This window comes from Heliangelus exortis, chromosome 1 (genome assembly GCF_036169615.1).
Source record: "Heliangelus exortis chromosome 1, bHelExo1.hap1, whole genome shotgun sequence".
Taxonomy (NCBI): Eukaryota; Metazoa; Chordata; class Aves; order Apodiformes; family Trochilidae; genus Heliangelus; species Heliangelus exortis.
The window spans coordinates 148,892,417-148,913,071 of NC_092422.1; the positions used below are offsets into that span (position 1 = coordinate 148,892,417).

The window sequence follows — 20,655 nt, forward strand, 5'->3', positions numbered from 1 at the left end:
AAAAAGCCTCCGCCAGCAGAAGCAGAGAAGCAGCAGCAGCCCACTCGCAGAGGCGGCCCTGCGCGGCCCCGCATGCTGCAGCGCTCCGCCGGCCGCCTGCCCGCCCGCTTTGTCTTGCGCCCTTCTTGCGCAGAGGTGCTCAGGGCTTTGTTTGCACGGCTGAAGGCGGCCGGGACCGCGGGAGCGCTCTCTGCGCACCGCTCCGGGCTGTGGGTACGTGCTGCTGTGCCTGAGGGACGGGGGCTTTGTTTTGCAGCTTTGTTTTATTTGTTTTTCTGGTGTGATTAAGGTCGGTTTCAAAGCTGGACGTGATTTATACCGATTACAATAAGAGGAGAACCAGGTCGAAGGCACTGCTGCATACATGGAGGGGTGGCGGGTGTGCAAGCGGGGGTTACTGCAGATAAACCTTATTTTTCCTGTTCAATACATGCCACCTGCTGCACTTCATCAGCCCATGGTTCTCAAGTCCCAACCATTTTCATACAAGCATTTTCAAAGATCAGCTGCCTCAGGAAAAACAAGCTCTCATTTTATAGGGAAGCTTAAACGATCAGAAAGATTTTACACCACTTCCTCTCTGAAACATCAGCAGATTTTCTCTTTCATTTGGACTCTCACAGTGCCCACTTGGTTCTTCAGTCACATAAATCCTTCAGACAGACAATCCTCAGTGCAGAATTTAAGAAAAAATTAGATCCCTGGTTTGCAACCAACAAATCTGGATCTGCAGTGACTGTTAGACTGCTCTTACCGCATTTGCAGAATCAAAATAAGCAAAGGAAATCTATTGTTAATGGGCTAAATTCACTGCCCCAAATCCACATGTCCATTAGGAAATGTTTATGGTACACAAATTTTTAAAGGTTGCAGACAACTTAGTAGGAGGGCTCTCCTGCAGGGATGGACGGATCTCACAAGAGGGACACAGATTCTCCCAGCCTCACTATTACTTTTATTTAGGCTGTGCGTGGCACTTTGATTCTGACCTCACGTATTTCAAGGGACAGAGCATATGTCTAGCTGGCAATGGATTTCCATTTAGCAGGGTTTGCAGCCTCAGAAACATTTTAAGCCTCCACAGAATAGCTTCACCACCAAGAGAAATTGGTTTACTCTCTGCTGCTCTTTTTCACTCCTATGCTAACCCTCCCTGTGGGCCAGCACAGGATAACTGAGCTGAACACAGCACTGAGCTCAGTTTAAAATATACCTGGCAAAAATACATAATCAACTGCATAATTATATGCCAGTGAGTTGTAAAGCCAGCTAAGTCTCACAATGGCCAAATATGGCTAAATAAACAAGTGTGTGGGCATGGGGAAAGGACACAACAAAGACTTTCAATGGCAGTGCCAGTTTACAGTGGCTCAAATTGTTCCTGTTCTGGCCTGGGAAAAGTGTGAAGAGTTGGATGTGTTAGCCATGGGGAGCTTAGAGGAAATGATCATCGTATGTAGACCCTGCATCATGTACATCAACTTCTAGTCTTGGTTCCTGTGCTTACTGGACTAACTCTCGAATTTCAGTAGACTATTTAATTTGTACTGGGAGACCAAAACACCCTTTTGGCTGCTAAGGTGTGTGGGTTGAGGTTACTATTTGCTCATGGCTTGGCATGAGATTTCCTTAGCGGCTGTGTGAGAGGATATAATCCGGGTCCTTGTGACCTTGTGACCTTGTGTAGTCACAAGGTGGTGAGCATGGGAAAGGTGATACATCAGAGAGTTAAAACAGGAGACCTTTCCCTGCCATATGAGAGGGCATTCACTGAATCAAGAGGTACCACTCAGCTCCTTGGTTGGAAGGAGTTTTGCTGACTTTTGCTTTCTACTTCTTCCAGTTAAGCAGGATAAATAGGGGGATAAAACCTGTGAAGCATGAATTGATCTTGCATATATAAAACGCAGGCACAAGGTGTCCCAGAATTTGCTTTCAAAGGCAGCATCTTAAGTTGGTCCTGCAATGCATAGCACATGTGGTGCCCGTCTGTGTCTTTTTCAGTGCCACTCACTCCTAAAGCAGTGCTAGGCAGGGTATAGCCAAAGGGGTGGGAAGGGGAGAAAGGGATCTGGGCTGGGTACAGTGCTAGGCAAGGGAGCCAATATTCAGTATGGAGAGCAGGGAGGAAGAAGGCACTTTGGGGTGCAGCCACACAGCCCTTTGAAAGAGTTTAGTTGAGTTTTCAGCTCCTCAGTCCCCTCGCAATCCCTTCAAACCACCAAGCCACAGGACTTAAGGGCTCTCAGCTGGGCAAGAAGCTGACCACAGAAAACGTGACTGGGTGCTTCATCTCTCCTTGAAAGATGGAGAGAAGATTGGAGATTTAATGCTTGTCTAAGCAGCTTTCAGGCCAGTTAACATGCTAATCCCATAAGCCCCATCTCCAGCTGAAGGTGTAAAGACTTCTCATGTCACTCCTGGATGACTCAACTTCCCTGGGGGAGCACGTGGAACAGCAGGACAGAGAGAGGAAAAGGCTTTGGTTGGGGATGTAAGAGTAGGGGCAAAATGGAGCCAATTTCCTCCAAAGCCTGAGAAAGACTAAGCATGGACAGAGAAGCCCAGTAAACTAGAGGAAATTATAAGCAGGTAGAAGGGGTAGAGTGAAAGGAAAGGGCTGGATGGGAGGAATAAAATCTCTGCCACTGCAGAGCAGGGGTCTCTTCTCTGCACTCACTGTGGTCCAGAGCCCAGCAGGGCAGAAAGCAGCTTTTGCCCTCCTTCCTTCTCAGTGGATGTCATGGCGTCTGGCTGGAGGTGGTGTCGTAGAGAAGTCACGCACCAGAGCTGGATTTGAAAGAGGAGTGGATTATTTTAGGAACTCTCAGAGAACAGGTGGTTACGTAAGGTCAAATCTCAGCAAGTGTAATCAAATCTCATCCCTAAGCTTATCACCAGGCAGGGTGTTAGGAGGTACTTATCGAAGCACTCCTCCTTGTCTTGTACCTTTCCTCCAGAACAATCAGAGCTGAGGCTGAGACTAAATTAGGAGACTTGTGGCATCCTTCTCTCCTGGCCTTAGACAATCTCCCTTGCCAGGTGCACCCTGCCCTACCTGTGCTAAACAGTCCCCTCAACAGAGATCTTGATTTTATACTGTAATTCATGGCTCAATGATAGGCTGTGTCCAGGCTCCCACTAGCTCTCAGGTGCCTTACGTGCCTTGCTGCTTTTAGCCTTAGCAGTGCTCAGGGCATGCTGCCTGCAGCTACAAAATCTCTCCCTGAAGTCTGGAGGCAGTAATCATCAGTGTCTCTGTGGCAACATTTTTCCTTTATTGCACTGATGCTGTTCCCATGTTATTGCTTTCACCTCCCTCCCACTGCAAACCCCCACAGCGTTGTGGATTCTGATGGAAAGCACAGAGTGTGAGAATTACCCCTCCTCCTTCTCCTTCTTTATCTCTTGTTTTGTAGACTTTAGTAGTTAAAAGAGGAAAACAAATGTGGTGCTCAACAAAGCAGGTAACAGTTATTTAAATTCTTACTAAATTCTATCTTATATCTATTCACAGAATCTTAACAAGGAAGGAATGTTTGCACATGATGAGCATTTTCCTGCCAGAGCTGATAGAGTCACAACCAGGAATAACCATCAGGGAATTGAGTGGGTCCTGACGAAAAGTATATAATGCTAAGGGAAAGCATGGCAAGAAAATGCTATGCTCATCATTTTTGTTTTACATCACCTCTGCGCTGGAGACAGCCCTCAGATAAGGATGCTCTTATGGGACCATAACATTGCCCTTTCCGGCTGGTCACTAAAGAAAGCTTCCTCTTTTTCTCTCTCTTTCCTCTTCCTTAATTTTCATTTTTCTCTAGAAATACCTTTCACCATTACAGTCAAAGTACACCATCAGCTATGGATCCCACAAAGAAATCTTTGTGTATATGAAACTATCAGAACATCCCTTGTGCAATATGTGTTTGCCAAACATAGAGTGAAAGTTCCTAAACAGTTCACTTAGTCTATGATGTGTTTATAATGCATGACTAGACCCCAGAAGTGGGCTGCAGTTCCAGGTTCTTGGCACAGAGATATGCTAATTCACTTTATAGAGGTTTATACCTCCACTGGAAAGTAGTACAGGCTCTAAACTAAAAGGTCATAATATGGCAATAAAAGGCCATTAAAAAAAATTACAACATTAAGCCCTACACATGTGCAAGATCCTGAGGGTAGAAGATAAGGCTTATTACCAAGCAATATTCCTGAGCAATGAAAGGAGAAAAATTAAAAAAAAAAAAAAAAAATCATATTTTCATCCCCCAGCTTTTCTGTTTCCACAGTTATTTCCACCAGGGATCTGCTATCACATGGCAGCTAAAGCATTTAGAATCCATGTGTCTGGGAGGTGAGCAGCCACCCAAGAGACAAGATAATGGAGCAGGAAGATCTACGTCCTTTGCCCATTAGTTGAATGTTCCCAAGGAGAGAGCAAGATGCTCCCCAGAAGCAATCATTTCTGTTTGAAAGCCTCAGCTGCTACATGGAAAAAAAAAAGTCATAATAATGGTGGCAAAGAGCTGAACTGAATGAGATTGCACAGCAGTGCTTTTTTATCTGGTAGAAGGAGGAAGTGGAGTATGTCTGTAGCATGGTGTGAAAGCCATAAGAAGGGATGTGTCCCCTTCAGAAGAAGAAAGAAACATTTTACCAAAATGTTTTAGGAAAGCTTTTCTTTATTGGGCTTCTGGTTGCCTAGGAGAAAGAATTGATCTTTCAGAAAAAAAGATGAGAAAGGAAGCAGCCAGGAAAGAAGACATCTGGAGCTGACTTGTGTATAGTTTTGTCTTCTTAGCTCAGTGACACTGAATCATTTGCTTCACTGTTTTAAACTGAATAAAGCTATGAAATTATCTGTTTCCCAGTTAAAATAAAAACACCCTTTTGTGGTCTCTTTTTTTTTTTTTTTTTGAACAAGGCAGTATTGTTTTTCTGTTTAATTCAATGTGTGATCACTCTTCGCGAGTGCTAGTGGATCATTTAATCACTTTTTACAGACATATGCCATATAATTCATACAGAAGAAATCAACTATGGAAAAAGAAAAAAATCTAAGCAAAACCTTTGAGACAATACAGTAAAATGTGTTATTCGGGTACATTTTTAAGAGCAACAACATGCTCTACATTCTGGCAGATAAAAAGGTTAACTATCTGAGTTTGATCAAAAAGGAAAAAAATATTAGGACATGGTTCAATGGATTAATGTTGAGCACATCCTGTAAATGGCAGTCAGGAGGAAAATAACCTTATAAAAGAAAAAAAAAAAAACCCAGAAATATTTTAATCACATCAGGGTTAAAATAGGAAAGAGAGGAAGGTTTTTAAAATTACCTAACAAACTGAGTCCCATTGCAGAACTACCAACAGCCTGGATGCAGACATTAAGGAAAGTTAGGGCACAGAAATGACAGAGCATAATGTTACTCCTTTCACATGGGACAACTCAGCAATGGGGGGGAGGAATGTTCTTACACAATGAGTCACAAAGCAGTCATAAAGTACTGACCTTTTGTGCTTCACGGTGAAACTCAGCAGTTCCACTGCAGATATCTGGATGGCCAGTTCTCATCTGCAGGTGTATGCCCATAGGCCTCCATATTTACAAATAGGGGTTATAAAAATTGAGTTATGGACTTTGAGATCTGTGGGTGAAAAGTGCCATCTAAAAAAACCAAACCAAACAAACAAACAAACAAACAAACAAAAAAAACAAAAAAAACCAAAAAAAAAAACAAAAAAAAAACAAAACAAAAAAAAAACAAAAAAAAAAAAAAACAAAACAAAACAAAAAACAAACAAAAAAGCCACATTGTTTTATTTACTTATGTCATTCAAGGAGAAGTTTTTCTAAGTTAACAAAATCATATCAGTGTAGCAGTCTTGTGAGTATTAGATGCTAAGACTCAGTTATCTGTTCCAAGAAAGACCAGACTCACTGCTCAGAAGAAAATGTAGTTCTCTGATAATTTATCAAGGGTATGACACGCTACATGGGTTTTATATCATCTGCTATAAAAAGTCCCAGCATGTCCTGAGACACTGGTGCCTAAAAGCCTGGGGCCTCTAATGATGTTCTAACACTCACAAATGGAGAACCTGTGACTTACTGAGGAAAAGAGAGACCCCAATTTTCCTTAAGAAACCCCAGAAATGGGCAATTGGCTTGCAGAATTGGTCATGTCCCCAGTGGCACTCAGATTCTTACACAGGCAGGGCCATTGCTGATAGTTCAGCTAAAGCTTACTGCTTGATTTATGTTTCCTCAAAGGATCCTTTCCTCCAGACTGACCATAAAAATCTCTCTCTAGAGCCCCAGCAGCAGAAAACCAGACTTCAGCTTCTTTAATCTCTGTCCCATCACCAGAGCAGACTCCAGGCCACCAGTTGAAGTGAGACTTGAGACCAGTCTTTTTTGCAAGCTGAGCTCAGAGACACTCGATCTATCTGCTGTGTCAGGCAGCAGGCAAAGGTTCCCAAAATCAGCACACCCAGTTTATTTCAGGCTGTTACAGATGTTTAATCCTGACACCAGAGTTGTGGTACATGGTTTCATGAAGAAGAATGATAAAACTCTTCATGAGGATGCCTTCTCTGCATCTTTGATGATAATTTTCCTGTATTTCAACAGCTAAATATCTATGTCAGGTAAGTCCAAATCCTCTTTACCCATTTCGCTTTTTCACTTGCACAAAATGACTGATGACTTAGAAACATAGTGGGTGTTGGGAAAGGAGGGCTACAGCATGGGAACCTTCTTTTGACCTTAACACAATTTTCTCATCAAAATGCTGTTTACTTGATAACCTCACTGACCTTCTACAAGACAAACAGATAATTTCATCCCAAACCCAGGTCCTACTGCTCTCCTCTCACCAGGAACTCAGAGGCATTTAGTAGGCTGCCTGTCTGCAGGAGGGAAACTGAGGTGTAACTGCACATGCCTGGGAAATTCCCTGCTTGTTTCCAGTCAGGTATGTCTGTGAGGCAAGTGGGAAAGTCCTATCAGGAAGCCACAAAGTCTCCCAAGCATTTGGCTAAAGATTGTAGAGTTACATTTGAAACTAGTTATTGTGGGCCATGTCAGCCACAGCCTGCATCTGCTGCATCCCCAAGTCTGAGCCTCAGCTGGGATTTCCTCCCACAGTCCCATGAGCTTAGCCAGCCCCTGGAAAAGTCACTGTCTTGTAAACTTGTGTTTACTTTGTCCTTCAAGTGAGCTGCTATTTCTGGTATAAGTACAGTTACCATGGCTACACCAACTCATAAATAGGGTCAGAAACCTTAGAGATGTTTTTAAGTGATTCCGTGGAATCTGGCTAGAGGTAATGAAAGTCATGGGTTTTCCTTTGGGGCACTTCTGCTACTTGTTGGATCCCAGAGCTTCTGGTGAAGCTCTGGTCTGGATTCCGTGGCAATTGCTGTAGCCCAAAAGGCTGCCACAGGCTTCCTGGGGCCAGAGTAGCAAGAGCCTGGTCAGGGGCAATGAGGGATCAGGGATCAGGTACTTGGTCCCTGGGTAGAACTTGTCATCCATCTGGGGTGGCTTCCAGGCATGGGCACAAAGCTGGTGTTTGTTCCTTTGCAAAGGAGCCGCACATCCGCATCCCAGCAAAGCAAATGCTTTGTGAAGGGAAGGGAGAGAGAGAAGGAGAGAGTGAAACAACCTGATAATAATGAGAGACAAGAAAGAACATGATAAGCAGGGCCCTCTAGGGAGTTTCTGACATGTTTATCAGTGGTCAAAAAATACCTTCATGTGACACCATGGAAGTTTTTTTTTTTCCTTCGTGTTCACTTTTGTTAAAGAGAAACGAGCCAGATTTTGCTGGGGAAACAGGAAAACAAACGGGGTGTTTTGAAAACAAACAGCTTGGGAAAAAAATGCACATTTTTACATTTCAGGAAAAAGGAGTAGGGGGCTGTAGAGCTGATTTCTCCAGGAACTATACCTACAAAGAAGAAGGCAGAGGGGGAGGGAGAGCCCCCGGAAACCTGTCTGCAGCAGATGGAGGCATGGGAATGAGCAGCGGGGATGGGAGTGGAGTCTGCTGCCAGTAGGCTGCACCTCTTTATAGCTATACAAGCAGGTCCCTGCCCACAGTAATCACTTCTGCTGTCAGGAGCTGCTGAGTGCAATCAATCTGCATGCATTTGTGTACAAGCTCCAGCCTTCACAGGGAAGAGGCAATGCCAACACAGTGCTGCCTCCATCCTCTTTTCTGTGCCCAGAAATTATTGCACAAGCTTCCAAAAGCTGTGTGATCATCCTCAGACACATGGGAACACTAAGTGTGTTTGCTGCTTCTCTGCTAGATTGAAAGCCCCTTGGCTACATCCAGGATTTATGTCCCAGCTTCTCTGTGCCTACTCAAAGGCTAGGACCTTATCGATTTTTTAAAATGTAAACTAGGAGTCTCACTGAGGGATTTATCTAATCTAACTTCAGCCATCTGAAAAACCAGGGGCCTTATCTGTGGGGCTCTTGCTCAGAACCAAAGCAGTGTGGGACCAGCCCCCACTGCCAGGATCTGTCATGTCAGAGACACCCTGTCCCTTCTCAGTCACACATATGCTTCTGCTCCAAAATCCCCTCTTCCAGCCTCACCCCAAGGCAAAGCTCATCCATTACTACACAAACCCACACCTCAGTTTCCTTCTGCTCCTGTGTTGCCCTCATGCTCCTTGTGCATCTCCTTCTTCTTGGACCATATTCAGCTCTACCAGTCCTGATCTCACACTGTGAGCTGGATGTTCAATGAGAATGAGTGAGTGGCACCTCACCAGAGCCAATGGACCCCAGGGGATCATTGCATTGTCCTGTGTTTATGTCTTGAGCCAGAGATCTTTAGTCCAATACTGAAGTGCTGTGCTTCTTCATTGGAGGATGAGGATGATCTTCCAGTACCTTCTAGCAGGGCCCTGGACCTTCTCTTTTCATCCTGAGATTCCTTCCACCTTTTCCAACTCTCTGACACTTGTCTCCCAAATCAATTACAATGGGCTATTAAAACACATCAGAGATACATAGCCCTTGATAAAACAGTGTATGTTACAATCCATGGAGTTTTTTTGGGTTGGTGTTTGGGCTGAGGAATCAGCTCTTTCCTTTTTCAGACAGCACCCTCACAGTAATGATGCCACCAGTTCCCACACAGACCTGGCTCTTACCCTCAGCCCAGCACCTTGGATCTCAGAGGCAACAGACCACCCCTATGGCTGTCCCCCTGTGTGCAACACAAAGGTTTCCACTTCTACCCACACCATCCTATCTGCTGGATGCAGCTAAATATTCGCCAGGTCCCTGTGCAGCATCTCAGCAACATTTTCTATGACTCCCTTAAGTGTACTCAGCTCCTTTCAGCACCAGGCTGCCCTCAGGCACTGCTCTCCTAGATGTGTCTTGAATCTTGCAGCACCATTGAGAACTTTGCTGGAAGCCTCTCTATGTGTTCACCAGTGGAGGGGAGGGAGCTGCAGTGATTAGGACGAATTCCTCCTTTCCCTGCATGTTTGTGTGTGTGTGCACTCATTGCTCAAGGGGCAGGTGAATCTCTTTTTTTTATTTATTTTTCTTATTATTTAGTTTTTCTTATTTTGTTTCCCCAGAGATGTCTCTTCAGGGGCTGCAGAGAAGTCCCAACCTCTTCTTGTAGAAAGGGGCATTTCAGCCCTCAGAAGCGTGTTGGGGCTCTATGGAAATGTGCCTGCAGGGCAACAGGGATCACAGCATTCCCCACAAATCCCGTCCCCACCCTCCCCGCCCCGTGCAGGGGCCCGCCCACGACTGGTGTCCTGATGTCACCTGGTGACAGGGTATATCTGGAGGAGAACAGATACCTCGAGACCCTTTCTGCACAGACCAGAGGACAAGAGTTGAATGATTTGCAAGAGGAGCCCTTGGCACTGTAAGTATTTTCAGCTCAAAAGCCGTAAGGAGGGTGGCAGGGGGGGGATGAAAGAGGAACTGCCTGCAAAACCCAGAGGAGAGAAAAGTCTTGATAAAACCCCATGGGGGAAAAATGTAGATGTTTGGAGAACACAAACAGACCCCGTAGCTAAGAGAGTGAATTGTGGTTCTTGGGTGCTTGTTTTCTGTTTTCTCTCACATTAGAGCAAGTGGTGCAGCAGTGGTTTGTCTCTAAGCTCTGCCCCCTCTGGGGCCACTCGCTTGCTCATGCTGGGCACCCCCAGATTGGGGATCATTGTCACCCCCTTGGCTTTTGTCCTCAGCTGTGTGCAAGCAGTGCCAGGGGGAGATCCCGAGGAATAGTTGGGACAGGCAGCTCGTGTTTCCCACCCTGATGCTCAGCCATGCACGCAGGGCACATTGATGGGGGGTTTATACTGTGTGATGCTGTAGCTCTGGTGTATCCCTTCTTTCAATTGGGATAGTCCTTCCAAGGATCCACAGCCGTGAAATAGTTGTGGGAATATATTTCTGCTTGAAATGAATTGTTGTCTTTTAGAGTGTGTCCTCTTTCATTTGTTCTTGGTCTTAAAACCTCTGCTAGAACAAAGGGTCTGATATGCTGGGTAAAACATGGGATCAGAAAGAGCTGAACTTGTGCAGACTTCTTCTGGCTCAAGCAACTGAGACTGGAGCAGTGAGACTCCTCACAGGCATCTTGCACTGGATACAATATTCCCTGCCAAAAGCCTGGCTGTGAGGATGATGCTAGAGACTCTCATGAGAGTTCAAGAGCTGGGCATGCAAGAACTCCATCAAAAGGAATGTAACAAGGGTGTTTCCTTCAAGATGCTGTCTTCTCCCAGCATATCACTGCATGGAAAGCCACATCCCACAGGGGTTTAATGTCTGACACCCTGGGGCATCATGAAGACAAGCATGCATGGAGAAGTCTGTGTTTTTTAAGGTTTCAGACAGGGGAAGATAGGATGCTACACTTAATGTGTTTGAAGAAGGTCAAGTGAGGCATCTGCAGTATATGTCAGGGAAATTTTCCATGGACAATCAGAGATTAAGGAGGGGGCAGATTAAAGAGTCACCATTTGTCAGTAGCATTGAAGCCTCCTTAAGTTCAAAGAAAACTAAAAGAAGGATTATTAACCTGGCCAGCATCCCAGAGGTGGGATGTCAGACGCAATTGGGATAAGCTCATTGCTGTGTATTAGGTATAATTAGCATTCACATGCAAGAAAAGCTCTTACCCAGAGGATTAAAGACTGGACTGAGGCAGAAATCCTGCCAGGGGCAATTAGGTAACACCTTGTCAGACAGGGGGCAGAGGAAGTGCATGGAAGAACATCTTATTTCTCAATAGCCTTTGCATCCATAATTGTCAGCTCTCATCCAGGAGCTGCAACTCAGTGCCAGCAGCAGCAGAGGAGTTCTGGCAGCCCAGGAAGCACTGGGGGAGGCAGCACAGCACTTGAAGAAGCCTAGAGAAGACTCAGTCTCATCAAACTTTTGTCAAGGCATCTGTTTGGTGTGGTACCAAGGACTATTCAAGTACCCAGGTATGGGGAGGAAAAAGGCTGGGAAATTCCCCTGGGAAGCTGCTGTGGAGCTTTCTTTCATATTTGTGATTCTGGAGTGCCTGCCCACTCATGTCTGGCTGTGTGCAGGGGCAGCTGGTTCCTGAGGTGTGGGAACTGGGGCAGTTCCCATGTTGTGGGGCAGGGCCATCTTCAGCATGAAAGGAGATATCTTTGTCTGCATGTGAAGGCAAGCAGGTCTCACCAGATCAATGGTGGGAGGGCAGCTTTATTCCTGCTGCAAGATAGAGGCTGCTATGTGGCACAGAGGTTGCTTTCCATCCCCTATCATTTTTGTGGTGATACACAGAGAGAATAGGTGAGTGATGGAAGATTGGAAAGGAAGAAGCTGGAATTGTCCCTTTTAGTTTAATTGGCTATTCTTTCTGGAATTTATGCAGGTGAAAGAGAGGATGAAGTGTGATGTGGATAGATCCTTTTTCCTACCAAAAACCTGGGTTATCAAGTAGATGGTGGGTGGATACAACTCCTTCATCTTTAGGGAGAAGGAAACTCCAAGGACTGTGTCTTCTCATTAGCTTTTTCTCTATTGAGTGAAGGCCAGGGGCAAGACATGGACTCAAGGAACTAAGAGAAGTTTGTGTTTGTAGATGTGTTTGTAGTTAAGGTACCATTCTGCAGACAGAAGGAGCTGGTGAAACAGGGCAGGAACTCACCTGGAGATGGAGCTCAAATGCATCTTAAGAGTTTCTGGTGCCAGTCAAAAGGGTTGGAAATCTGTTACCAGGTTTGTTTCTTCTGTTGTACTTTTGGGAGTTGCTCTTGGGAGGTGTGCCAAGTATCTTGGCATGTCAAATGAGCACAGAGCTTAGAGCTGGAAGTGTACCTCTTGTATTTCAGCAGGAATTATCTAGCACTGACAGACACCCTACTGAAGAGAACTGCACCTGAGGCAGAGGTAGAATGCTATGCTTTGGGACATTAGCAGCCATGCCATGGAGCAGTTTGTTGGTGCAAAGCATTTTGTTGTAAGGCAATACCATCTGAATTCCTCACCGGCACGAAATTCTCTCTGTGGTTGGAGCCAAACTGCCTTCAGCTCTCAGTTTGTCTCTTAAAACCTGTGAGTCAAAAGATTTTGCCACTTCTCCCAGCTGTGCAGTCCAGGTCATGCCAATCACTGCACCTCCCTTCCCCGTCTGTAAAAGATGAAGGTGACAGTGTTTACCTGTCCTGCCACTTTGCTGTCAGGATAAAACTGTAAATACTGGGCAATTGTTCAGGTGTTGCAGGGATGGCAACTAAATAAGTAACTTGTACAATTTGAGCTGATCCCTTTGTTTGTGGGCACAGTGTGTGCTTAGGAAACGTTGTGTTACAAGCGGGGGAATAGCATCTGTGCATACTTCAGCTGCAGACACAACCATCTGCTACTCCATTTGGGGCTGCTGGAGCCTGTCCAGTCTCCTGCTCAGGATACTACAGCTGACACAGGAGCCCAGCTGCAAGAGGCAGAAGAACTAACATCCCTCTAGGTGCTTTCACCAGGATTCGTTCTACTGTCAGCACAGATGGGAAGATGTCACGGGCTGAAGTATTCACAGGCTGCCATAGATAAAGAAACATAGGTCTTCTCCTCACATTGATGTGGAAGTGACACAGGATTGCTTGGATGGTGTTTCTCTTTGCATCTGGGGTTTTGCTTTCTGGTACTCTGGCTATTTCAAGACCATCAAAGGCATGAACTGTCTTCAGACTAAGAAGGAAAATAAATACCCATCTTTGATGGCATTTATAGTTCTGAGATTAAAAGTCCGGAATGTCACTGAGGTGATGTTGAGGATTAGGCCAGAGCACTATGGCAACATAATGGGATTAGGCTTTAGTACCAAATCCTGAAGTTAATTCCATCAGTGATCCCCTTAGCCTGGCTGCACTGGGACAAACACCTGGAGATAGGAATTATGTTAAAGTCGTGGGGAAGAATGTGACTTCCAAGAAGGAATGCGAAGCTGGCAATTATGTTCCATAAATGCAGTTGGTCAGACTATTCTAGCATACTAATTAGCACAAAATTTGACGAAGAGCTGGAAACTTCCCCTTTGGCACTGCTGAGAGTTATTGCTGTTCTCTCTGGGAAGGAAGGAAAGGTCTCTGAGTGCAGCCATTCTGCCCTCCAACGCAAAAGAGATGTCTCCCATACAAGAATTGCTTCCTGGTAACTATTTAATCTCCCATGAAGTGGAGCTTGGTTCATGTGCAGTGTGGTGCAGAGGAGGTCAGTGCATGTAATATAATGCTCAAAAGGGAGTGTGTGGTTAGTAGGTAGAGAGAAGTTCTCCTCCCACTCTGCTCTGCCCTGGTGAGGCTGAGGCTGGAATATTGTGTCCAGTTCTGGACACATTTCGCAGATCCAGAAGGATCAGGAACTGTTTGAGAGAGTCCAGTGCAGAGAGATCAAGATGAATAAGGGAGTGGAACATCTACCTTGTGAGGAAAGGCTGAGGGAGCTGGGTCTCTTCAGCTTGGAGGAGATTGAGGGGTGACCTCATCAATGTTTATAAATATGTAAGGGGTGAACACAAGGAGGATGGAGTCAAGTTTTCTCAGGGGTGACTAACAGTAGGGCAAGGGGCAATGGTTATAAACTGGAGCACAGGCAGTTCTGTATAAATATAAGGAAGATTTTTTTCACTATCAGAGTGACAGAGCACTGGCACAGGCTGCCTGGGAAGGTTGTGGAGTCTCTTTCCCTGAAGACATTCAAAGCCCACCTGGATGTGCTCCTGTGTGACCTGCTGGAGGTGACCCTGCTCTGGCAGGGGGGTTGGACTTGATGATTTTTTGAAGTCCCCTCCAACCCAAAAGTTTCTATGATTCTATGAAAAGTACCAAAATGGATATACCCTGGGGAAAGTTATGGACTTTGCTCTCCTAAATCCTGAGAAATTAACTTCTGTCTAACAGAGGCTACAGTGTTTTACCTTATCCTTCTTTACAATCTTGTAAATCTCCTGTGCTATTTCCCTTAAGGTTGGTATTGAAAAACACAAGGCTTAATTGCAGCTGCACCCAAACTCAGTGCCTATTTAGTTCAGCATCTCATCTCCAGCAGTGTTCAAAAGGTACTGCTTGGGCACAAGTATAAGAACATGACATGTATCATGACAATGCCAAAGCCTTTAGTGTATCTTTTTGGCCCCTAGAAGTCATATCCTGAATCAGTCCTTAGCTCAGACGTCCTTTGCTTTGCAACTTAATTCAAGCACACCAGATGAAAGGCAATGCCATCCTGCTTACTTTGTATATGTTATGATCTTTCTTGATGTTTAATAACTTCATCTTTAGTCCTGTCACCATTATGCTTCTCATAATTCTGTCACCTGACTACTGATACCTAGAAATGATAAGCAGAGTGTTGTGTCAGTCCCTGCCATTGTCTTGCAGACAGAGGGATCTGAGAAAGGCTTTCGCCTGACACAGAACAGCTCAGCCATGAGTGAGAACCCCCCTGCCAACCTCACCACTGGAGATGCTCCAACTGGTCCCACTACACCACGCAAGGGGCCTCCTAAATTCAAGCAGAGGCAGACAAGGCAGTTCAAGAGCAAGCCTCCTAAAAAAGGAGTAAGAGGGTAAGAGCATTTTGGAAAGACAAGACACCATGGTAGTTGTCTTGCTTCCCACTGCTAAGCTGGGCTTCTGAGGTTCCATCTTCCCTTGGGCAAGGAGCCAGAAGGCTTCTCCCTTCCTGCCCCCACTCTCCCCACCCCTGGATCAGCTCTCCCACCTGGAGATTCTCCTTCTTGTCCACTGCCTGTCCATGCTTCTTCCCTGGATGGGGGGGAAGGGCAGCTGCCATTTCCCAGGTGCTGCTGGCCCAAACTCACCCCACCTCTGTTCTTCTCTTCCCTAGATTTGGAGATGACATCCCAGGAATGGAGGGACTGGGCACAGGTAAGTGCTGCAGGATGTTGTTGTCGTGCCCTGCTTTAACCCAAATGCTTCAGTATAGGAGAGGACTGTCAGGGGTGGCCTCTCTGTCTCTCTGGCCTCTCTACAGCCCTCAGGACTGCCAGAGAAGTCTAGTGCTCCCTCCTAAAGCTGCCATGGTTGTTCTTATGCTTACACTACAAGGCAGAAAGGCTATTTAAGCATGCTTCAATTTTTGAACACTTTCATTTGGCTGCAAATGTGCTTGTTTGTCTTTGTTTTCTGCTAATACTCTGGTTAAGAATTTCAGCAGAATGAGGTTCTCAAAGAAATGCCAAATACTAATCTATTAATACCAAAAATCACAGGAACCAGATCCCAGCTGGCTAAGTATTTGTGTTATCACCAGAATCCTAATTTTAAGAATGTTATGCATCCATCTGGGATTGAGAAACATGCACTGGATGAGCTGTAGCCAGAACTTCCTAGGTACCAATATCAACTGCTCTTATCAATGAGTTACAGAACCTGAATGTTGTAGACAAAATTATTCAGCATCTCTTCATAATTTGACTACAGGCAGTATATAAGAAAAGGGGAAGCCTTATAAACCAGGATGAATTTTCACACCAGTCACTGAAGAGATGATAGAAAATGCCAGTTTGCTTCTGCTCACCAGGAAAGATAGCACAGGAAAAAAATACATTTATCTGGTTTGGTCTGTTAGGTAGTACTAGATTTGAAGAGCTCATCTGGTCATTTAAGCATCAACTGGAATCTCATTCTTCTTGCTCTTCCCATTGGTAATGTTTCCTGAGTGTATCAGCCTTCCTATTAATACAAAAGAAACCCAAGAAGTCCAGTGACCAGAACCCATTTCTCATTATTTCTCTTTTGCAGATATCACAGTGATTTGCCCATGGGAAGCTTTCAGCCATCTGGAACTGCACGAGCTGGCCCAGTTTGGGATCATCTAAGGTGCCAGCATCTCTATGGGTGTCACCTGGTGACTCCACAGATTGCAGCATGGTCTTCATCACCTTTGACACTTATTTTTAGCCCTTACATCTATCTGCTCATGGGCAGAGTGATTTTGTAAGAGCTAGTTATATGAAGTCCTTCGCAGATTAATTTGGTAAAGAAGTTACTCAGGACCCTGAAAAGACCTCATCTTCCATGTGATGAAACTACTTTAAAATGTCTTAATGCCTCCCTGTTCCATATCCTGTCTTCTCTCACTGTCACAGATCTTCATGTACATGGAGACAAGGGAAGGATGTATTTGAACTTTTCCCCTGATTAACTTTTCTCCTGGTTAGATGAAATACTGTGTATATGGTTATGCATGTATGTCCAGACCTAATTTTATCATGACCATCCTTTTTCTTCCCTCCTTCCTTGACTTTCTATATAGGATTTCTGTAGGTATGTCCCCACTTTTATCCAGGTCATCAATTAGTTGATGGGACTAGTAACAGGATGGGACAGAGAACAGGATGAGAGTCACCCGTCCAGACTTTATGTGGGAGGAGACCCTCCCCCAGGAGTACGAAATAAGAAATAAGCATAAGAAAATCTGCTCCTAAGATTTAGCTAATGAGCAAGAGGGGAAAAAGTCTTGCAAATGCTGTCTCTGCTGTAGTGCTCACCAGCTATGAGCCATATGTGTTCTACTAATGTTAAATGAAAACATGTGTGTCTGAAATCAATAGTTGAGTTAATTAATCCTACTATTAATCCTTTTTGTGCTTCTGAGTGGTTGCAGTTCCAAAGAAACAGCACTCTGAATGACACTGTGTTTCCTCTCCTTCAATGGGAGTCCCCTGTGTGTAATACCTGCACTATCCTCAGGACCATATATGTTTGCATGAGCCATTTGCTCCCCATGATATGTCTGCTGCTGATTAAAAAGGCAAAGAATCTTTACAAGCTGTCATCAGACAATGTCAGTAGTCCCACCTCATCTAGCAGAGGATGGTATTGCATTAGTTGCTACCTCTCCCCCGTGCTTAGCATGGAGCAAGTCGCTTTTCAGAGCCCCTTCCTACCAGCAGGAAGGCTTTTCTGTCTTTACCCTCTGGCAACTTCAGCCTCTGGAGCTTGCCTAAACAAGCAGGCAATGGTGATCCCCCAGGGAGAGGTAACAGCAGAGCAGGTGGGGAGGCAGGGGGAGGTTGGGATGTGTGTATGCAGGCAAACACAGAGCGAATCCACTTCACCCTATTGATTTGTGACTCTTGGTCTCTGGCAGCCTGAGTGCTGGTGAGCAGTGAGGCTCTCATAACCAACTATTTAAATGCTTGGGGGAGGCACCAAGATTCCCTGCTGCCTTGGCGTTAAGGAAGGGCTTTTGTTTTGTTTGGAGGCAAGGAGCAAGATTTGTTGTTGCTACATAATAATCGTGAGAGGAGATGGTATTTTTAATCACTTTTTCCAGCTCAAAAAGCATCACTGTGTAAGAACTGCCTCCCCCCAGCTCATCTTTCAGATGCTGAATATGTTGATGGGAGCAAGGCTGTGGAGAGGAGAGCAAATCCTGCCTAAAAGATCAATCCCCATGAATAAAGCAGTTATAAATCCCTGGCTGTGATATAGTTGTCTGCTGCTGTTATTCCAGAAATAAAAGCTAGACATTTTCATTGAAAATATAGTTCAGCACCAAAAACTAAAGGAAATTCTTGTTGGCAGTCCAAAGAATAGCTTTTATTATTCAGAACTCTTGCCAGCAGAAACAGCAGTAAGCCAAGAAGTGGTTCAGAGCCACAACACAATCACAGGGCAGGAGGCATGTACCATTTAGCTAATTGCAGCACACAGCTATTTCCTTGGGCAGAGGGCAGACTGTCCTTTCCACTTACTCTCAGTTCTTCCCACCTTTCTCACCTTTTAAGGCAATTCTTATTTCCCTAAGTGTTCTGTATGTAAATGAAGCTTTATTTGGCTCTTACCATAGGGAATTGATTTCACTTTTTAAGTCCGTGTGCTAGCTCTCACCTTCTGTGGTTAAATGTGAATGGTCCTATTTCCATGCTCTTGTGCTTTCCCTCCTGTTTCAGCATCTTGTAGCACACAGTTCTTATGCAACCTTCTCAGCCTGTCCTCTCCTACCTGGGAAAAGACCCATTGGATCCAGCTTTTGATCCTGCAAGCTGGCTACCTCTATTTGAGTTTCCTCTTTTTTAAGTAGGAGAACACCCTTTTAATCACAGGTCTTGGTAAAACAGTCCAAAGATAGTGAGACCCTCTGTCAGAAAATACTGGGGTAAAGTCAAAGTTCTCCTTAGTTCAGGGACTGAAGCATTTCAGCAAATGTGAGAGTCCTGGTGAGAGATTTCCCTATCCAATTGCCATAAGCCAAGATCCCATTAGAGAGCTGCTCCATACTCCTTTCTAGAGGAGTCCAACAGTAATGAACACATACAGACCCCAACTCTCATGTCTGGCTGATGAGTTGTGTGAGCAGATGTTTTGAGTCAACACAGTTTGTTAGTTAGTTTAGAAATAATTTTTATTCATTAATAGGGATTACATTCATTCCTTTACTCGCAAGGAATGTTGAGACTTAGAAAAGGAGTCTTAAAACATCCCCACAGTGGTTTCGTCTGAGCTTCTGATCTTTTTCTAATAGGCTGTAACCCTTGAAACGTCAATATTTAAAACAGTTGGAAACTGCTATGGTGCAAGAAGGCAACATGTTAAAGTAGCTTGTGGAAGGGCTTCAGTCTATATACATTGTAATTTATTATTTTTTGTTCTTTTACTATAAAAAAAAGAAAAAAAGGCAAAAGCAATAAAAATGAACTTAAAATGTTTTAAAAATCCTAAGAATGTAGTCTGACTTGCTTACAAAATATATCCGGGGAAAGGCAGATGATTTAGCTTTCATTTTAAAATCCTTTCCTGAGGAAAGCTCTGAAAGCCACTCACCACTCCTCATGACAGAAAACCAGCTATTTATCTCCAAACAATAGGCAATAAGTCTGGCTGTGATATCATCTGAGAAGAAGTTTTTCCCTGAGTGATGACTGGTGTATTCTGACAGGCGGGGTGCACATATTTCCTCAGGGATGAAATCTTTTGGCCAGTTAAGTTTGGAACTTTTTATGCAACAGAGTGTCAGCATTTTTCTACCCTATAGCAAAAAAAAAAAAAAAAAAAAACTGAAACAAATGCCACTTAATTCCTTCTCATTGCTGTGATTGCAAGATAGAGCTGCAAACGCTCATCTCTGTTTGCTTCTTGTTGTTGCTCAGCTTTCTAAATGTTCATAGGGAGCTTAAGCTGCCCAAATTCAAGTTGGTCAGGTTCAGTTGCCTCCTGGTGTATGCTGCAAGGTCTCAGCCTCAGAAAGTACTTTATTTTGTGCTATCTCCAGAGCTTTTTTCCTTGCGATTCATCACTGACCATTTAATTAAAAATCTTTTCTTTTTCAATGCACTCAATCCTGTGAAATATAAATATGAGTAAGCCAGGCATCACTTGTGGGGGGGGGGGAGGAAGGGCTTTTATAAATCCTTTCACAACAACATACACCATCCACCAATCCTTTCACATGCAACATACACCAAACCACCAATAAGATACTAAGTGATAAACTGTATTACCCTGTGAAGGCTGTGACTTTAGTCAGAGGGGCACTGGGAGTGTAGAAGGCATTTGGTACCCTGAGAGCTTGGTCAGGACAGTGGTGAGCACAGAAAAAGTGCACAGATAGGAAAGAGTCCTTCACGAACATGGAGAGTATGGAGCAGCAACGTAGTGAAGATCCTGCCAAAGCAGGCTCTGCACCATGGACCATGCCATACAGGGCATGGCAGATGGCCACAGAGTACGTGCAGGAGCTCCCAGCCTGTCATGCTACAGAAGAAAAGCATCTGTGCAAGGCACAAACTATCTACAAGGAGCAACCAGTGAGCAAGCTGGACTCATTCTCTTGCAAGATGCCTTGGTCTGTCTGGGAGACAGTGGCTGAAGCAGCACAACCATCCAGGAAGAGGAAGAGCTTGGGGAAAACCAAATTAAAATGCAGGGCAAAGTGTTGCTCCACACTACGACCACAATGGCCATGTAGCCATGGGTGACAGAGCAGGTGCCCAGGAAAAACATCAGGGTGAGAACCTGTATCTTGTGTTATTAGAAGAACTCAACAACCTGTGTTTTGTTTTCCATTCATGTCTGGTTAGGATACCAGGAGGAATAAAAGATGGAAATCCCATGACTATTAGCACCCTCTCCAACGTAAGCTGCTGGCACA

General features: G+C 44.7%; 1 protein-coding gene across 2 annotated transcripts; it reads left to right on the plus strand.

The window, feature by feature from the left end:
- Positions 1-9,812: 9,812 nt before the first annotated feature.
- Positions 9,813-19,229, plus strand: PDE6H (phosphodiesterase 6H). Of its 2 annotated transcripts, none has more exons than XM_071732921.1 (4): positions 9,813-9,916; positions 14,916-15,103; positions 15,385-15,425; positions 16,302-19,229. In XM_071732921.1, the coding sequence occupies exons 2-4, from the start codon at positions 14,964-14,966 to the stop codon at positions 16,376-16,378; spliced, it is 258 nt and encodes an 85-aa protein (XP_071589022.1). In that variant the 5' UTR covers positions 9,813-9,916; positions 14,916-14,963; the 3' UTR covers positions 16,379-19,229. The 2 variants fall into 2 exon arrangements, with proteins under 2 accessions (XP_071589022.1, XP_071589023.1); XM_071732922.1 differs by lacking the exon at positions 9,813-9,916 and adding an exon at positions 11,254-11,489.
- The last annotated feature ends 1,426 nt before the right edge of the window (positions 19,230-20,655 follow it).

What these genes read in the sequence shown, in the direction of transcription:
- PDE6H (XM_071732921.1), top strand. Translation starts at nt 14,964, where the DNA reads ATGAGTGAGAACCCCCCTGCCAACCTCACCACTGGAGATGCTCCAACT. An exon ending in CCTAAAAAAGGAGTAAGAGG is followed by an intron (nt 15,104 to 15,384) that starts GTAAGAGCATTT and finishes TCTCTTCCCTAG; the next exon opens with ATTTGGAGATGACATCCCAG. An exon ending in AATGGAGGGACTGGGCACAG is followed by an intron (nt 15,426 to 16,301) that starts GTAAGTGCTGCA and finishes TCTCTTTTGCAG; the next exon opens with ATATCACAGTGATTTGCCCA.